Source organism: Brassica napus, chromosome C3 (genome assembly GCF_020379485.1).
Source record: "Brassica napus cultivar Da-Ae chromosome C3, Da-Ae, whole genome shotgun sequence".
NCBI classification, from domain to species: Eukaryota; Viridiplantae; Streptophyta; class Magnoliopsida; order Brassicales; family Brassicaceae; genus Brassica; species Brassica napus.
In genome coordinates this window covers 36,975,434-36,988,480 of record NC_063446.1, presented here as the reverse complement: position 1 = coordinate 36,988,480, position 13,047 = coordinate 36,975,434, and the positions used below count along the sequence as shown (strand labels likewise).

General features: G+C 35.3%; 2 protein-coding genes across 2 annotated transcripts; both read right to left on the bottom strand.

The window, feature by feature from the left end:
• Positions 1-2,390: 2,390 nt before the first annotated feature.
• LOC125583056 (uncharacterized protein At3g43530-like) lies at positions 2,391-4,422 on the bottom strand. The gene is made up of 6 exons (XM_048749599.1): positions 4,399-4,422; positions 4,102-4,290; positions 3,672-4,031; positions 3,334-3,630; positions 3,090-3,251; positions 2,391-3,017 (listed from the first exon to the last, which is right to left on the bottom strand). The coding sequence occupies exons 1-6, from the start codon at positions 4,420-4,422 to the stop codon at positions 2,391-2,393; spliced, it is 1,659 nt and encodes a 552-aa protein (XP_048605556.1).
• A 3,401-nt stretch (positions 4,423-7,823) lies between these two features.
• LOC106385905 (protein SMALL AUXIN UP-REGULATED RNA 10-like) lies at positions 7,824-8,757 on the bottom strand. Its single transcript, XM_013825809.3, has one exon. The coding sequence runs from the start codon at positions 8,463-8,465 to the stop codon at positions 8,139-8,141; it is 327 nt and encodes a 108-aa protein (XP_013681263.1). The 5' UTR covers positions 8,466-8,757; the 3' UTR covers positions 7,824-8,138.
• Positions 8,758-13,047: the final 4,290 nt, after the last annotated feature.

Genomic DNA, 13,047 nt, shown 5'->3' with positions numbered 1-13,047 from the left:
GTGGTTTGTGCGTGTTGCAAAGTTAACGAATTCAGATCTTCGGTCAGTTAGAAGTTACATCAAGCAGCATAGATGTTATGTTGTTACCACAAGAACACTGTCTAATAGAAGGAGAGGCACACCACAAATCGTTGCATCTATCCTGGCCCAAGATTATCCTGGAAGTTTTGACACACCACGTCCCAATGCTCTGATCGATTTGGTTCATCAGAGAGTTGTTGTGGAAGTATCATACACAACGACATATAGAGGAAGAAGACTAGCTGCTAATAAAGTGCGCGGAACTCCTGAAGAGAGTTATTCTTTATTATATTGTTATATGCACATGTTGGAGCAGGTAAATCCTGACACAATAACTCATGTGGTTGTGGATGAGGGAAAAAAAATTTAAGTATCTGTTTTGGGCTTTGGGAGCTAGCATAGAAGGATTCCGCGCGATGAGAAAAGTCCTCGTTGTGGATGCAACACACCTGAAGACTGTTTATGGTGGAGTGTTATTTATTGCGACTGCTCAGGATCCCAATCATCACCACTACCCAATTGCGTTTGGTGTTGCAGATGGTGAGAAATATGAGAGTTGGCTATGGTTTATGGAACAGTTGAAATCAGTGATATCGGATCTCCCTGGATTGGTGTTTCTTTCGGACAGAAACAAAGGCTTGATCAAGGCAGTACATCAAGTGTTCCCTCAGGCCGCTCATGGGTATTGTATATGGCATCTGTCTCAAAATGTTAAAGGCTACGTCCGTAACAACAGAGAAACATGTGCATTTAAGTTTATGGAGTGAGCACACGCTTATACAGAGGCTCAGTTCTTGGTCCTTTATGACGCTTTTGGCAGGAAATATCCTAGTGCAGTGGAGTATCTTGACAAAAGTTGTGAACAAAAGAAATGGGCTAGATGTTACTTTGAAGGAGTTAGGTACAATGTTGCCACATTCATGACTGATAAAGCGGGAAGGGAACTCCATCTATCTGAGTATTGTTCAAAGTACTATTTGGTGGAGCAATGGGCTTTGGCTTATCACAGGACAATATATCCTGTTCCTCATATGTCTGATTGGGTTATACCAGAAGAAATTAGAGCAAAGAAAGTACTTCCTCCAGAATTTGAAGTCAAGAAAGGAAAACCACAACAAACAAGGAAACCATCAGCAGGAGAAGCTCGTGGAAGAGGAAAAAGAGGCAGAGGGAGTGGAAGAGGGAGAGCCACAAGCACAGGCACATGCAGAGCCAGAGGAAGAGGTATGGCAGCGTATTTTGAATGTGGAAATGGTTCAGGTTCAGGTGTTTGATTGTTTCATTGTGCTACCTGTATTACTTGAATTACTATGTGTTATTTGAACTACTATGATTACTGAGATTACTATGTGTTATTTGGACTACCTGTATTTCTGGAATTACTATGTGTTATTTGAACTACTAGGATTACTGAGATTACTATGTGTTATTTGGACTACATATATATTAGTAGGAGTATTTATGTTTAGTATGTAGAATCGATATATATTTTATGATTATTATCAATTTGTAGACTAGTTACCTAATAAATATATATTAAGACTATTTTTTATGATTATTTCAGCAGCTTAAGAAAAATCTTTCCAGTTTTTCAAAAAACTCTCTCAACTTTCATTGTTATTGTATGAATGGTTAGGCCATAGTAAGGAAAATCTAAAAAATACGTATTCCTGGCAAATGCTTGCTGAAAATGTCTTCTTTAATGATTATTATAGTGTAAAAGCATCAGTTTTACTACAAAAAAAAAACTCATTTTCTCAGGGTTTTACTAGATAAACCTAAAAATTGCCAAAAAATTACTATGTGTAAGGTAGTATTACTATGTCCTTGAAGCTTACCAAGAATTACTAAGTGTAATCAAAATATAATATCAAAATATATGACGGCTGCACGTTTTACATGTGCATTTTTTATCCATGCACGTTTTACATGTGGTTTGCATTTTACAAGTAAACAGTTTTTAATTATTTTGTCAATTGGAGTATTTTTCCAAATTTTTTAGCAGAGTTTCCCCTTTAATTTTGAGTTACCACACCTGTTTAAAAAACATAAAACATCCAGAAACATAACATAACATCCAAAAGTAGAAACATAACATCCTAACAAGTTCAAGAGAAGCATTTTAGGCAGAAACATAACATCCTAACTTGAATAATACATATACATAACATTTTAGGTTTTTGATTTAAGCTTTTTCTTTGGCACTTCTAGCTCATCAGTCTTTCCCTCAGTGAAAGGAGACTGCACCCACCGTGATGGTTCACCTTTTCTCTTCTGTTTTCCTCATCTTTCTCACTCTTTTCCTCGTCTTCCTCATCTTTTTTTCTCTTCTGTTCTCCTCGTTTTCTCTTCTGTTTTCCTCGTCTTTCTCACTCTTTTCCTCGTTCCTCATCTTTCCCACTGTTTTCCTCGTCTTCCTCACCCTTCTCACTGTTTTTCTTCCATGTCTCAGCATTCTCTTTATCCTTCTCTGCCTCAGCCATCTCTCTATCCTTCCCATGATCTCTACCATAATCAAAATCATTCCACTGTCTATATTCCTCATCCTCATTTCCCTTGATTTCAATAGAAGTCAACCAGTCTTCTATTTTCTTAGCCTTTTTCTTCAAAACTCGCCGGTTCTTCTCAGGTTTACCCATCGTCCAGTTCATAGCCTCCAGCTTTGTCTCTACCGTTAAATTAATTCCAGAAAATCCTTCTTCCATGGCCTTCACAATCCTCTCTTCCACACCTTTCAACATCGACTCCAAACCAGAATTAGAAGATGAACCTTCTACAATCGTCACCTTTTCTTTGTCTTCCGTCTTTGTAAACTTTCGTGCAGCAACATCTGACTCATAAAGTTCTTTCCACCAAATCTTCTTCTGCTTCACATTTAGCCAGTAGTTCCACCTATCACTTGTGCTACCCTCACGGTGATACTCTGGCTCCAGATCAATGATACGAGCCAGCAAAGTTTCCTCATCCACTGTTGGAACCAACACACTGTTAATAACCTGAAAATAAAACATTCAGAAATATCATTTTAAATATTCTGCTACTTACTACTAAATGAAATAAAGATATACCTTTGTCTTTCCAACCGCATCATATATATCTTCCAAAGGATAACCCTTCATGCTACTCTTTGTAAACTGACTCTTGCACATCCTAGGACAATCTCCACTGGCGCCGTCTGAAGAGATTCGAAATTTTTTCCCCAGCTTAGGAATACACTCAAAAACCAAAACCTACACAAATGAAGTGTCACAGTGTCAGATTTTCGGTTATAAATAACAAAAATTTCACTTCATGCTAAATTGTATGCTTTACCTCTAATGGAATTATGAATCCATTAAAGCCGGTTGCATGGTGCACTTCACCCTTCAGAAGCTCCATTACATGCTTAATCTCCTTTATTGCATCCTCAAATGTTAGACGACCCCAAGGAAAGTTTCTGCAAACATCCAAATCGTCCACTATCCTTAAGATGAACGGGTCTAATGGTGCAGAATCCTTCGTCGTTCCTCTGATAACCCGACCAAGGAAGAACACGACAGCCATCTTCAATCTATCATTACATGCCGTCCCCATAGATTGCAGCTTTTGCTTCACATCTTCTATGGTGACCTTCTTCTTATTACCGAAGTAATAATCCACAAACTTAGTACCCCGAGCTTCAAATGTCCACTCGGATACTCATGGCAGTCCAAGCCAGAGATGAGGGCATGCTCCCTCATAGAGTAGCGGATGGGCACACCATTCACCGCAAACCATGCAGCATCTTCTCCTTCAATACGAATGGTGTGCAGCAGTAACATCCACATTCCTTGGAGCTTCAGGAATTCTTCATCAGGCATGTGGAAGAAATGACAAAACTGAGGATGGCTTGTGAACCAGCCGACCTCTTCCTTAAGTTCGTTAATCACATCAACTATCTTCTTCACACGGCACTTGGTCTGAATCTTGCAAGTCTTCAGGTACTGTGTGTTCTCGAAGTACATTTCAAGGGGCTGTGGTGGTTGCCTTTCCTGCAATCAAAATATATATGTATCAGTCATTTTTAACTAGTAAGACTAATAAAATGAATGCAAAAATTACCTTGGAGGAAACAGCAGATATGCCTTCACTTTCGGTATCAAGTGAGAGCGAAACTACAGTCGTTCCTCTCACTGGATTACTCTCTTCTCTAACCGGCTCATTCCCATTTGATACCGCCTTTCTACCTCTAGTTCTACTGGAGACTCCACCTCCAGTAGATGGACACTTTCTTTTTAGGCCCTTCATTCCCTGTACAAGATGTTAATCACAACAACTCAATTACTCGGAGTAGCACTTAATTAAAATAAAACCAATACACACACAACTAGTGACACTTTAGTCAACTAGAATTATTACTTTGCCTAATCTCAAACCTTTCATTCACTCAATAAATCACCTACTCCATTTCAGTTTACATTTATCCTAACAGTCAAAGAGATTTCGGTTTCATATCACAAACAATAAACCAGGAAAACCAATTGGATCCAGTAAGAAAGAATCCATAAAAATCGCGAGCTCTTGGTTGTTGTTCCAATTTATACCAATTCTACAGTTTCAAGATGTTTTCCCCAATTTCAAACCACAATCTCGCTTACTAAGATCCTACTAAACTTTTCGTCTACAATTTACAAGTTTTCCCCAATTTTTATCTGACCTAAATACAAAATACAAGGAAATCAAAGTCAAGAAATCACTTACCAGGATGAAGGATGTCGATTCAGAAGATGAAATCTTGATTAGAACAGAAGAAGAAGAAGAATAAGAAGAAGAAACGATGAGTTTGTCAATTTTGTCGCTGTTTCTGGAAATCAGAAAGAGAGGAGAAAGAGAGGAGAGAAGGGAAAGACACGGCAATTTTTTTTCTGTCTCCTTTCTGTCCAAACGCGGAGTTTAGGTTTAGGAAAAGGGTTATACCCGTATGTTGGTTGGATCATGTAATTATGTGATTTTGTTAGGGTTATAGATGTATTTAGCCTATTTTCATATTTCAAAATAAATAAATAAAAAACTATATTTTATTGATGGGAGATTTGAGCATTTTTCGTGAGTCAAAGGGGCATCTGGAGTTAATCTCCAATTCCCAGCAGTTCTTTCCTCTGTGTCTTGTTGGTGATTGCTCCAATGAGCGTTAAGTTGTCGGAGCAGATCCAGAGATTATAGATCCCCTCATTTGCAGCCATATAGAGACCCTCACTGACCGCCAAGGCCTCTACTACCAGCGGCGAGTTGACAAAGTTCTGTACCACGGCGCCTTCCTTGCAATTGAGCTGGATGGCCCTTTCAGAACCCATGCAATTCCTGCCCTAGACCGATTCGCATCCCATGAGGCGTCCGTCTTGCAAACTGAGATTTGGTGATTGGGTTGCAGAGGTCCTTGTGAACTGTCACTCTGCAGAGTTCTGTGGGTTTCCTGCACTTTTACAATTGAGTATTGTGCTTCACTCCATTCTTTTGCTAACACTATGCCTTTTGTTGCGACATCTTCAGGTTGTGTACATTCTCCTTCAAAAACAAGTAAATTTCGGTCTTTCCAAATTGACCAACACACCCACGGGAGTATATCGTTTGGTACTCTAGATAGTGGTAGACACACCACTGAGCGGAAGCGGACCAATGCTGATCTGAAGTTCTTGGTGGTAGTTATGTGAACTGTTTCTTTAAGAGGGATTTTGCTCCAGACCTTTCTAGCAAAGGGACACAGAAAGAAAGTATGAATAGAAGATTCATCACTCTTACATTTTGGACATTTAACGTCAACACTAATTCCCCTCCGTTGTGGGTTCTCTCCCAAGGGCAAGGCATCTTGAGCAATAGACCAAAAGAACATTCTCATCTTAGAGGAACATGACGTTGACCAAATATCTTTTATCCAGTCGAATTCATCAACTGGGCGGCTCACATTGCGACGGGAGAGGTTGCCAAATGAAGCTGTCTTCTGCCCCACTTCGGCTTGGTTTGATGCATTGAATTCAGATGGAAACTATATATATCACCGATTCACCTGAATCAAACTAGATATAGTATCGGTTTGGTTCATATATGGATTAAAAATGTGTTATAAGAAAATCGAAACAAACGGAATAAATTTGAAAATGGCATTGTGCCAATGACATTGTATGATGCATCATGCATCATGCATCATGTGTAGTTTGAGTTGTATGAAGAAGACACATATGTACAATCTTTGTTTTTCTATGACTACTTTTTTACTTTGAGATATTTGATCCCAGCCGGTCTTGAACATAGAAAAATGTTTGATCCATAAAACACATTTTAAGAAACAGTGTCCATAAAATATAAATCTAAAAAAATATATAAATCTCCAATATAATTTAATTTTTTATTAATTTTTTTTTACAAAATTTCTGTAACCTCCAAAATCTCAAAACATGCTCTCTGTATTTTATTGATATATCCATCATTGATATATAATAAAAGATAATCTATCATGCAAGCAACCATATATCACATCTGGCGTGACCGTATCAACGTAAACCTATGAACAAAAGCACAAAGAGCTAAAGTTTCAACATCAAGATTCAAGACTCATCAAATAGTCGAAGGTGGATCAAATAGACATGGCGAGGTGAATTTGAAGATTGAATATAAGGTTGATGCTCCATTAGAGTGGATGAGAACATATAAAGTTTCAGTTTGGCTCATATATGGATTAAAAAAAAGTTTAAGAAAATCGAAACAAACAGAACAAAAGAGTATTTTGAGTTTTGAAGACTTGAAAGGAATCTTTGTTTTCCGTCGACTACATGCTTTGAGACATTTGATCAGTATATCAATCATTGATATATAATAAAAGATAATGTATCATTGAAGCAACCATATACACATCTAACGTGAGCATGTCAGCAGAAGACAAGGAGAGCTAAAGTTCCAAAATAAAAAATCATCAAGCTTATAAACATACAAACGTCTGGTACAAGTTTTTATATATAAAAAATATGGGGGATCGAAAACACTAAGACAAACTGCAAGAGTGGTTCACCACACGACCTCCCTAAGAAAGTCATTGAATGCAGCTAGAAGCTCGTCATCTCGTATTTTTAACAATCCCAATCAGCCTATTCATTTTCACTCCAAATTCTATTTTGGAACTAGTAGGTTTATGGTCGAAGGCAGATATATAGGACGGTGTGGATTTGAAGATTGAATATAAGGTTGCGCAAAAAAACTTCATTAGCTTAAATGAGAAGATATAAATGTTTGTGTGGATTACGGTATAATTTTCATATTGCCGACTATCAGTATCATGACAAATATATGTCTACTAGATGTTTTTGTTCATTATTTGTATAATTTTCAATATTACCGACTAACTTGCTAAATGCATGTGTAACTTATAATTTATAACCACAAAATTAACCGATGTTATTAACATTCTTTGACATGTAATAACATAATAACATGTAAAAAAACTTGATATTCATCTTAGTGGTTTATCTGATCAATACAATAGTTTGTAAAATAACATTAGAAAAAAATATTTATTGCTCTGACAAGAATATATGTTTCATTCAGAAATTTCAGAGTGTATATAAATTTAGGCTACTTCCGCAAATGATGGTCCTTATAAAAAAAAACTTCGGCAAATGATGGTAAAGAGGAAATGTGACTAAAGCTGGAATATATGAAAGTGAGAATTCAATAAATAGTGTTCAATATCTGAGAAATTTACTCTAAAGCACACTTTATATCCAGTACAATTACTCATAAATTTAACATTTACTATGAAAAAGGAGAGTTAATTATCGCTACTCTTCTCAAGATCACTCGTCAACATGTCACGTTGGCCGTTAACGTTGGGGAAAAAGTATCCCAGCCCACCCACTACAAAACATTATAAGAAAAAGAAACTAGAAACTGTAATTTTAGGAAAAGGAAAAAAAAAAGAGTTGATGCCTAACACGAAGCTTGTAACCCCCCTTCGTTTTTGTTTCTTGTTTTTTGGATTTACCCTCCACTTCAAATTCGAATTTCTTTATGATATAGAGATATCCTCTTCTAACCATCACAAAAAATAATCAATCATCTTGTAACTACTATAAGTCATCCTTCTTTGATTCTTGAGTCCCCGATTGAATTTATCTGAACATAGAGATTAGAGACCTGAAGAACACTTCATCACAGGGTATGATTACACCCATATTATGGTCAAAACCATACTCTTCCTCGGCTAGTCGGAGTAACGTTTGAAACTCGGAGTGTTCGAGCCACGAGATGGGAATGATGTACCGACTTCGGTTTGGTCCAACGTAAACCGGAAAATGACCTTTCGGCACGTCTTGAGGAAGACCATCTTCTTGTTTATAGTAGCAACCAGTGACGTTCTTATTCTTCCCTAGGCTCGACGAGCATCTCTTTAAGATTTGCTTGATCGATGCTGCTTGAGATGACTTCTTTATCGCCATTAATTATTTTACTTTAAAACTTTTTTTTCTTCTGAAATTTGGGTTTTGTTAGAAGAATGTTATGGATGTTAGAGATACGTGTGGAGAAGGATTTATATGGAGTATGAACAGTTTGGAAGGCTAATAAATTAATATAGAAAATTATATATATATACACGGCCGGTATGTTTTTATAATTTGGTGAGTATAATTATATAATGATTGTGTTAAAAAAACTATATAATGATTAATTGGGTTCGACCAAATGATGACTATATTGTCTGTGTATTATTAAATGTAGGTTAAAACATTTACATTTACATGTACATATAGTCATATAGATATATATGGTATTACAATAAATGCACAATACTATACTTTTCTAATTTGTTAATTCACTTATTGATCATAATTAGGTTTTGACTATTTATGCGTTGAAAAATCTAGTGAGTAGATTATGTATAAATTCAACGTTATTAAAAAAGAAAGATTATACAGTAATATACTAATATATTTTCCCTAATCTGATCATAACCTTATTTTTTGAGATCATATAAAGCCAAATTTCTTGGTTGGATTCAAACTAGGACATCTTAAAAGATTTCTGTTCTTGTGAAAGCAAAATCATGTGCGTTGTTGGAGGCAAGGGCTAACAAACACTGAGGACAGAGCCACAAGAACGAGAGAGAGAGATGAAATTAAAATTCTGAAAGAATGTATACAAAATTCAGTTGGGTAGGACTATAACATTGCCCTACAGTGTCTCCCTTTTGACTTTACATACTTAGACACAATTTTACAAACAAATGTCCACGTTGTCTCGCTTACCTCTAATATATATACATCATATAAACGAGACCATGGTCTGGTATATATCTTTATAGTATAGTATGTTATGTAAGTACATGCTTACGGACGAAATAATAGTTTTTGTAAGTTGTAGCCAACGTACGTATACTGGATACATACTATTATAAAGGAGTCGTCACAAAAGATTTCGCAGAACATTTTGTCTTTATTTCTCATACGTACACACATGTATGCAGAGAAAAATTTGAAGTTGTTTTGCTACAACTGGCCATTAATACTGAATCATACATTAACACGCCCATTTCGCTCATAACAAAAGATAACATGTTGTTTTCTTCCAACAATTAATGTCGTCTAGATCTAAGACAAAACTAATAGATGTTAACTGGTAAGGGGAAGTATTTACGACGCCAACACGGTTCAAGTTCGATCCAGCTACTATGCGAAACTAAGTCACATTTTTCATGGACACCTAACAAAGATATGGGGTATTGCTTTCGGTCCATTTGAATACAGAAAGAGAGTCTATCCATAGACTGCACCTACACTTGGAAATTAGTCTAGGTCCTTCCATAGATATGTCTCTTATTATTATTATTTTTTTAAAAATATGATGAATTTGTTGTTCTTCAGAAATAATACCAGTTAAATTGATTTTTTTTTTGTCAAACTAGTAAGAGCATGATTAATGCAAGTTAAAAGTAATTAAAAGTAAGAAAGAGAAATAAGATATGTCTTTTATTATTTTATTTTTTTAACATCGAAAGGCTATTCTATTACTCAAACTTGAGGTGGTCTGGGTAACCAGACCGGAATAAAACAACCAACAAAATAAATGTCTCTATGGAAAGATCTTGCCGTCCTAGCTAGGAAGTCAGAGATCCGATTTTGTGCTCGTGGAACATGGCTAATCTTGAATTCCAGGAAGCATATCTGCAAAGTCTCTATCCTCTCCAATTATGTTGCAAAACTAGGCCAAGCTTGTGGTTCCTTAATCATAGCGACCAGATCCTTGCAATCTATTCTGAAGCTCTGACATGTCGAGTATTGTAGCATGCTCTCCATCGCCCATCTTAATGCTTCTACTTCAGTGTGCAGAGGAGACTCTCGTCGTATATAATTCCGTGTCTCCATAAGTTGAGCATTCCCCAAACTGTTTATCCAAGCTCATCCTCTCCCGCTGAACTGTGATGTAGATGTTCATGATCCATCTAGTAGACAAATGTTACTCAAGCTTATGACTTGAGATTGGTCACTACTATGCTCCTGTACAGTCGGTGGAATCATTTCATTCGCATTGAACCAGGCTTAACACTCACTTTCTGCATAGCGAACTAGCTCTATAGAATCTTTGTCTCTGCCCCTAAAAAGTTTATCGTTCCTAGCTTGGGGTATGAATCCCTATCTAAGCCTGGCCCGACAATGATGTTTTTTTTTCAGAAGAGGTAATCCATATTAGCATAGATATTCGACAGAAGAAAATTATTTGAACTCGTTTGTCTCTTAACTTAGTTTCTAATTTTTCTTCCACATGTTTTTTCGTGCTTATTAAAAGAAATTTAATTATATAATTATTTTATTAATAAAAGTTATTTAAGAAACTCTATTGTGGGTATATACTATTGATCATGCTCTAACATGTGAGCTCCATTTCATTCCTCATTCTTCCTCATATATAATTGAAATAATGAAGAAATATTTTCATCCACTAATTTTGATATGGAATGTTTGTTCCTCTCTTTTCAATTTTTTTTTTAATTCATTTCTTCAAATGAATTTTTATTCAACATTTTTTCCATATTTTTCATTCAATAAGTGGTTACCAATTAAAGCCATTAGTCGAGGATTGCAATTACAAATCAAATTATTCAAACAGTATTGCAGATATTACCATTTTCCTACACATATTCATCAATTTTTTTATTCTGTAATATTTGGGTGTCTTGTCTTTTTTTTTTTTAACAAATTTGGGTGTCTTGTCTATTTTAAGAAATTAGATATATATATATATAACTACTATTTTGCATATATAATAGTTTTGATTTTGAGAATGTATAACACATAAAATGATTTGATCTTTGTGTTATTTGAAACTTACTAATACAAATTCGAAGTTAATGACAATCAGTTAATTAATCAATTTCAATTTGTTTTCAGCATACATATAAGAGAAAAAGACAAAAATAGCAATAAATCAAGTTTTTGTTCCCAAACTAGCACTCAAGGTCAAAAGTCACAAAAATAGCACTTAACGTTTTATCAAAAGTCACAAACTTAGGGTTTAGAGTTAAAGGGTGGGGTTTAGGATTTAGGGTTTAGGGTTTAGAGTTTAGAGTTTAGGGTTTAGGGTTTAGAGTTTAGGGTTTAGGGTTTAGAGTTTAGGGTTTAGAGTTTAGAGTTTAGGGTTTAGGGTTTAGGGTTTAGGATTTAGAGTTTAGGGTTTAGGGTTTAGAGTTGAGAAATGAGGTTTTGGGGATAAGATTTCAAATTTTGGAAAATAAAAAAATTAAAATTTTCAAAAGATAAAATGCTATTTTGGTCATTTTAGTTTTTGAGTGCTATTTTTGTGATATAAACTTAAAAAGGTGCTATTTTAGAGATTTGTCCTACATATAATACGTGCCCTTTTTTTGAACAAATATAATACGTTCCTAAACCTAAGATGGTAAGCATAAAGGATTTAAGTCCCCATGTGAAAATTAGAACAATGCTTTAGGCTCAAACCTAATCTTTTGTTTTATTATGATTACATCCTCAAAGTTAAAGTTTTGTGTTTACGTACTTCCTTTTCACGTACCTCTTGCCGTCCTTCCCATTTTCTTACTTGTCAATGCATGTGGTCATAATCAAAATATCATATCTCACTTTTCACTTTTCACTTTTCACTTTTCACTTTTCACTTTTCACTTTTCACTTTTCACCTTCGATTTATTGTAGTCTGTTCAGTCCATATGATAAGAAGAGTCCGTCTATAATGAACAATGAAACTAAATTCCTTTGGCTAATAATATTAATTCTTCATGCGACATATGAAGGAGATAAATACAGAAGTATTTTCCAGAAATTAGAATTTATGGCCCCAGAAATTGCGATAATAAGCATGAGTCTTTGTCCAGAATTTCTTGATTAACAGTTTTTACCATTCTTTCTTATCACTTATATTTCTTTTTGTGCACTATCACTTGTATTTTCAAAAATAAATCTACCTATGCATATGCGATGAACATGTTAAAAATATAATTAAGACAAGAGACTACAATACTAGTTACTAAAACTAGATTTATACGATATTCTTTTCCACTAGAGTTTTCAGCTTTCCATGATGATGTTGATCAGTATGGTTACATTTCTCAGTTTGAATCAAAGATCGATAGCAAATTACTCACTATTTCGTCAGATATTAAGTACTAAAAACCAAGAAAAATGTAGACAAATCTTGAGAAGAAAACAAAACAATAACAACAAAATAATAATCTTTAAGCAAAATAATAATAAACAAATAAAGAAAATGTCAAAATGATGGGTGGTGTAGGATCGAAGGGTGGACAGTGGAATGATGGTGGAACAATGACACTTGGTTGACTATATAATTGGGGCACTTGTCGTGGTTCTAACTCGGAGACATTATCGATTCGTTCTTCCTTGACATCAACCGAAAGTACCAACACCTTCTCTGCTTAGGATAATCCTTTATGCGTATCATTGCGTATCTCACTCAATGATTTATAATATATAACACTTCATTTACTAATTTTGTAAATAAAACTCATCATTAGCACTCTCACATTAGGAC

What these genes read in the sequence shown, in the direction of transcription:
- LOC125583056 (XM_048749599.1), bottom strand. Translation starts at nt 4,422, where the DNA reads ATGAAAGGTTTGAGATTAGGCAAA. An exon ending in AAGGTTTGAGATTAGGCAAA is followed by an intron (nt 4,291 to 4,398) that starts GTAATAATTCTA and finishes CATCTTGTACAG; the next exon opens with GGAATGAAGGGCCTAAAAAG. An exon ending in GTGGACATTTGAAGCTCGGG is followed by an intron (nt 3,631 to 3,671) that starts GTACTAAGTTTG and finishes AATAAGAAGAAG; the next exon opens with GTCACCATAGAAGATGTGAA.
- LOC106385905 (XM_013825809.3), bottom strand. Translation starts at nt 8,465, where the DNA reads ATGGCGATAAAGAAGTCATCTCAAGCAGCATCGATCAAGCAAATCTTA.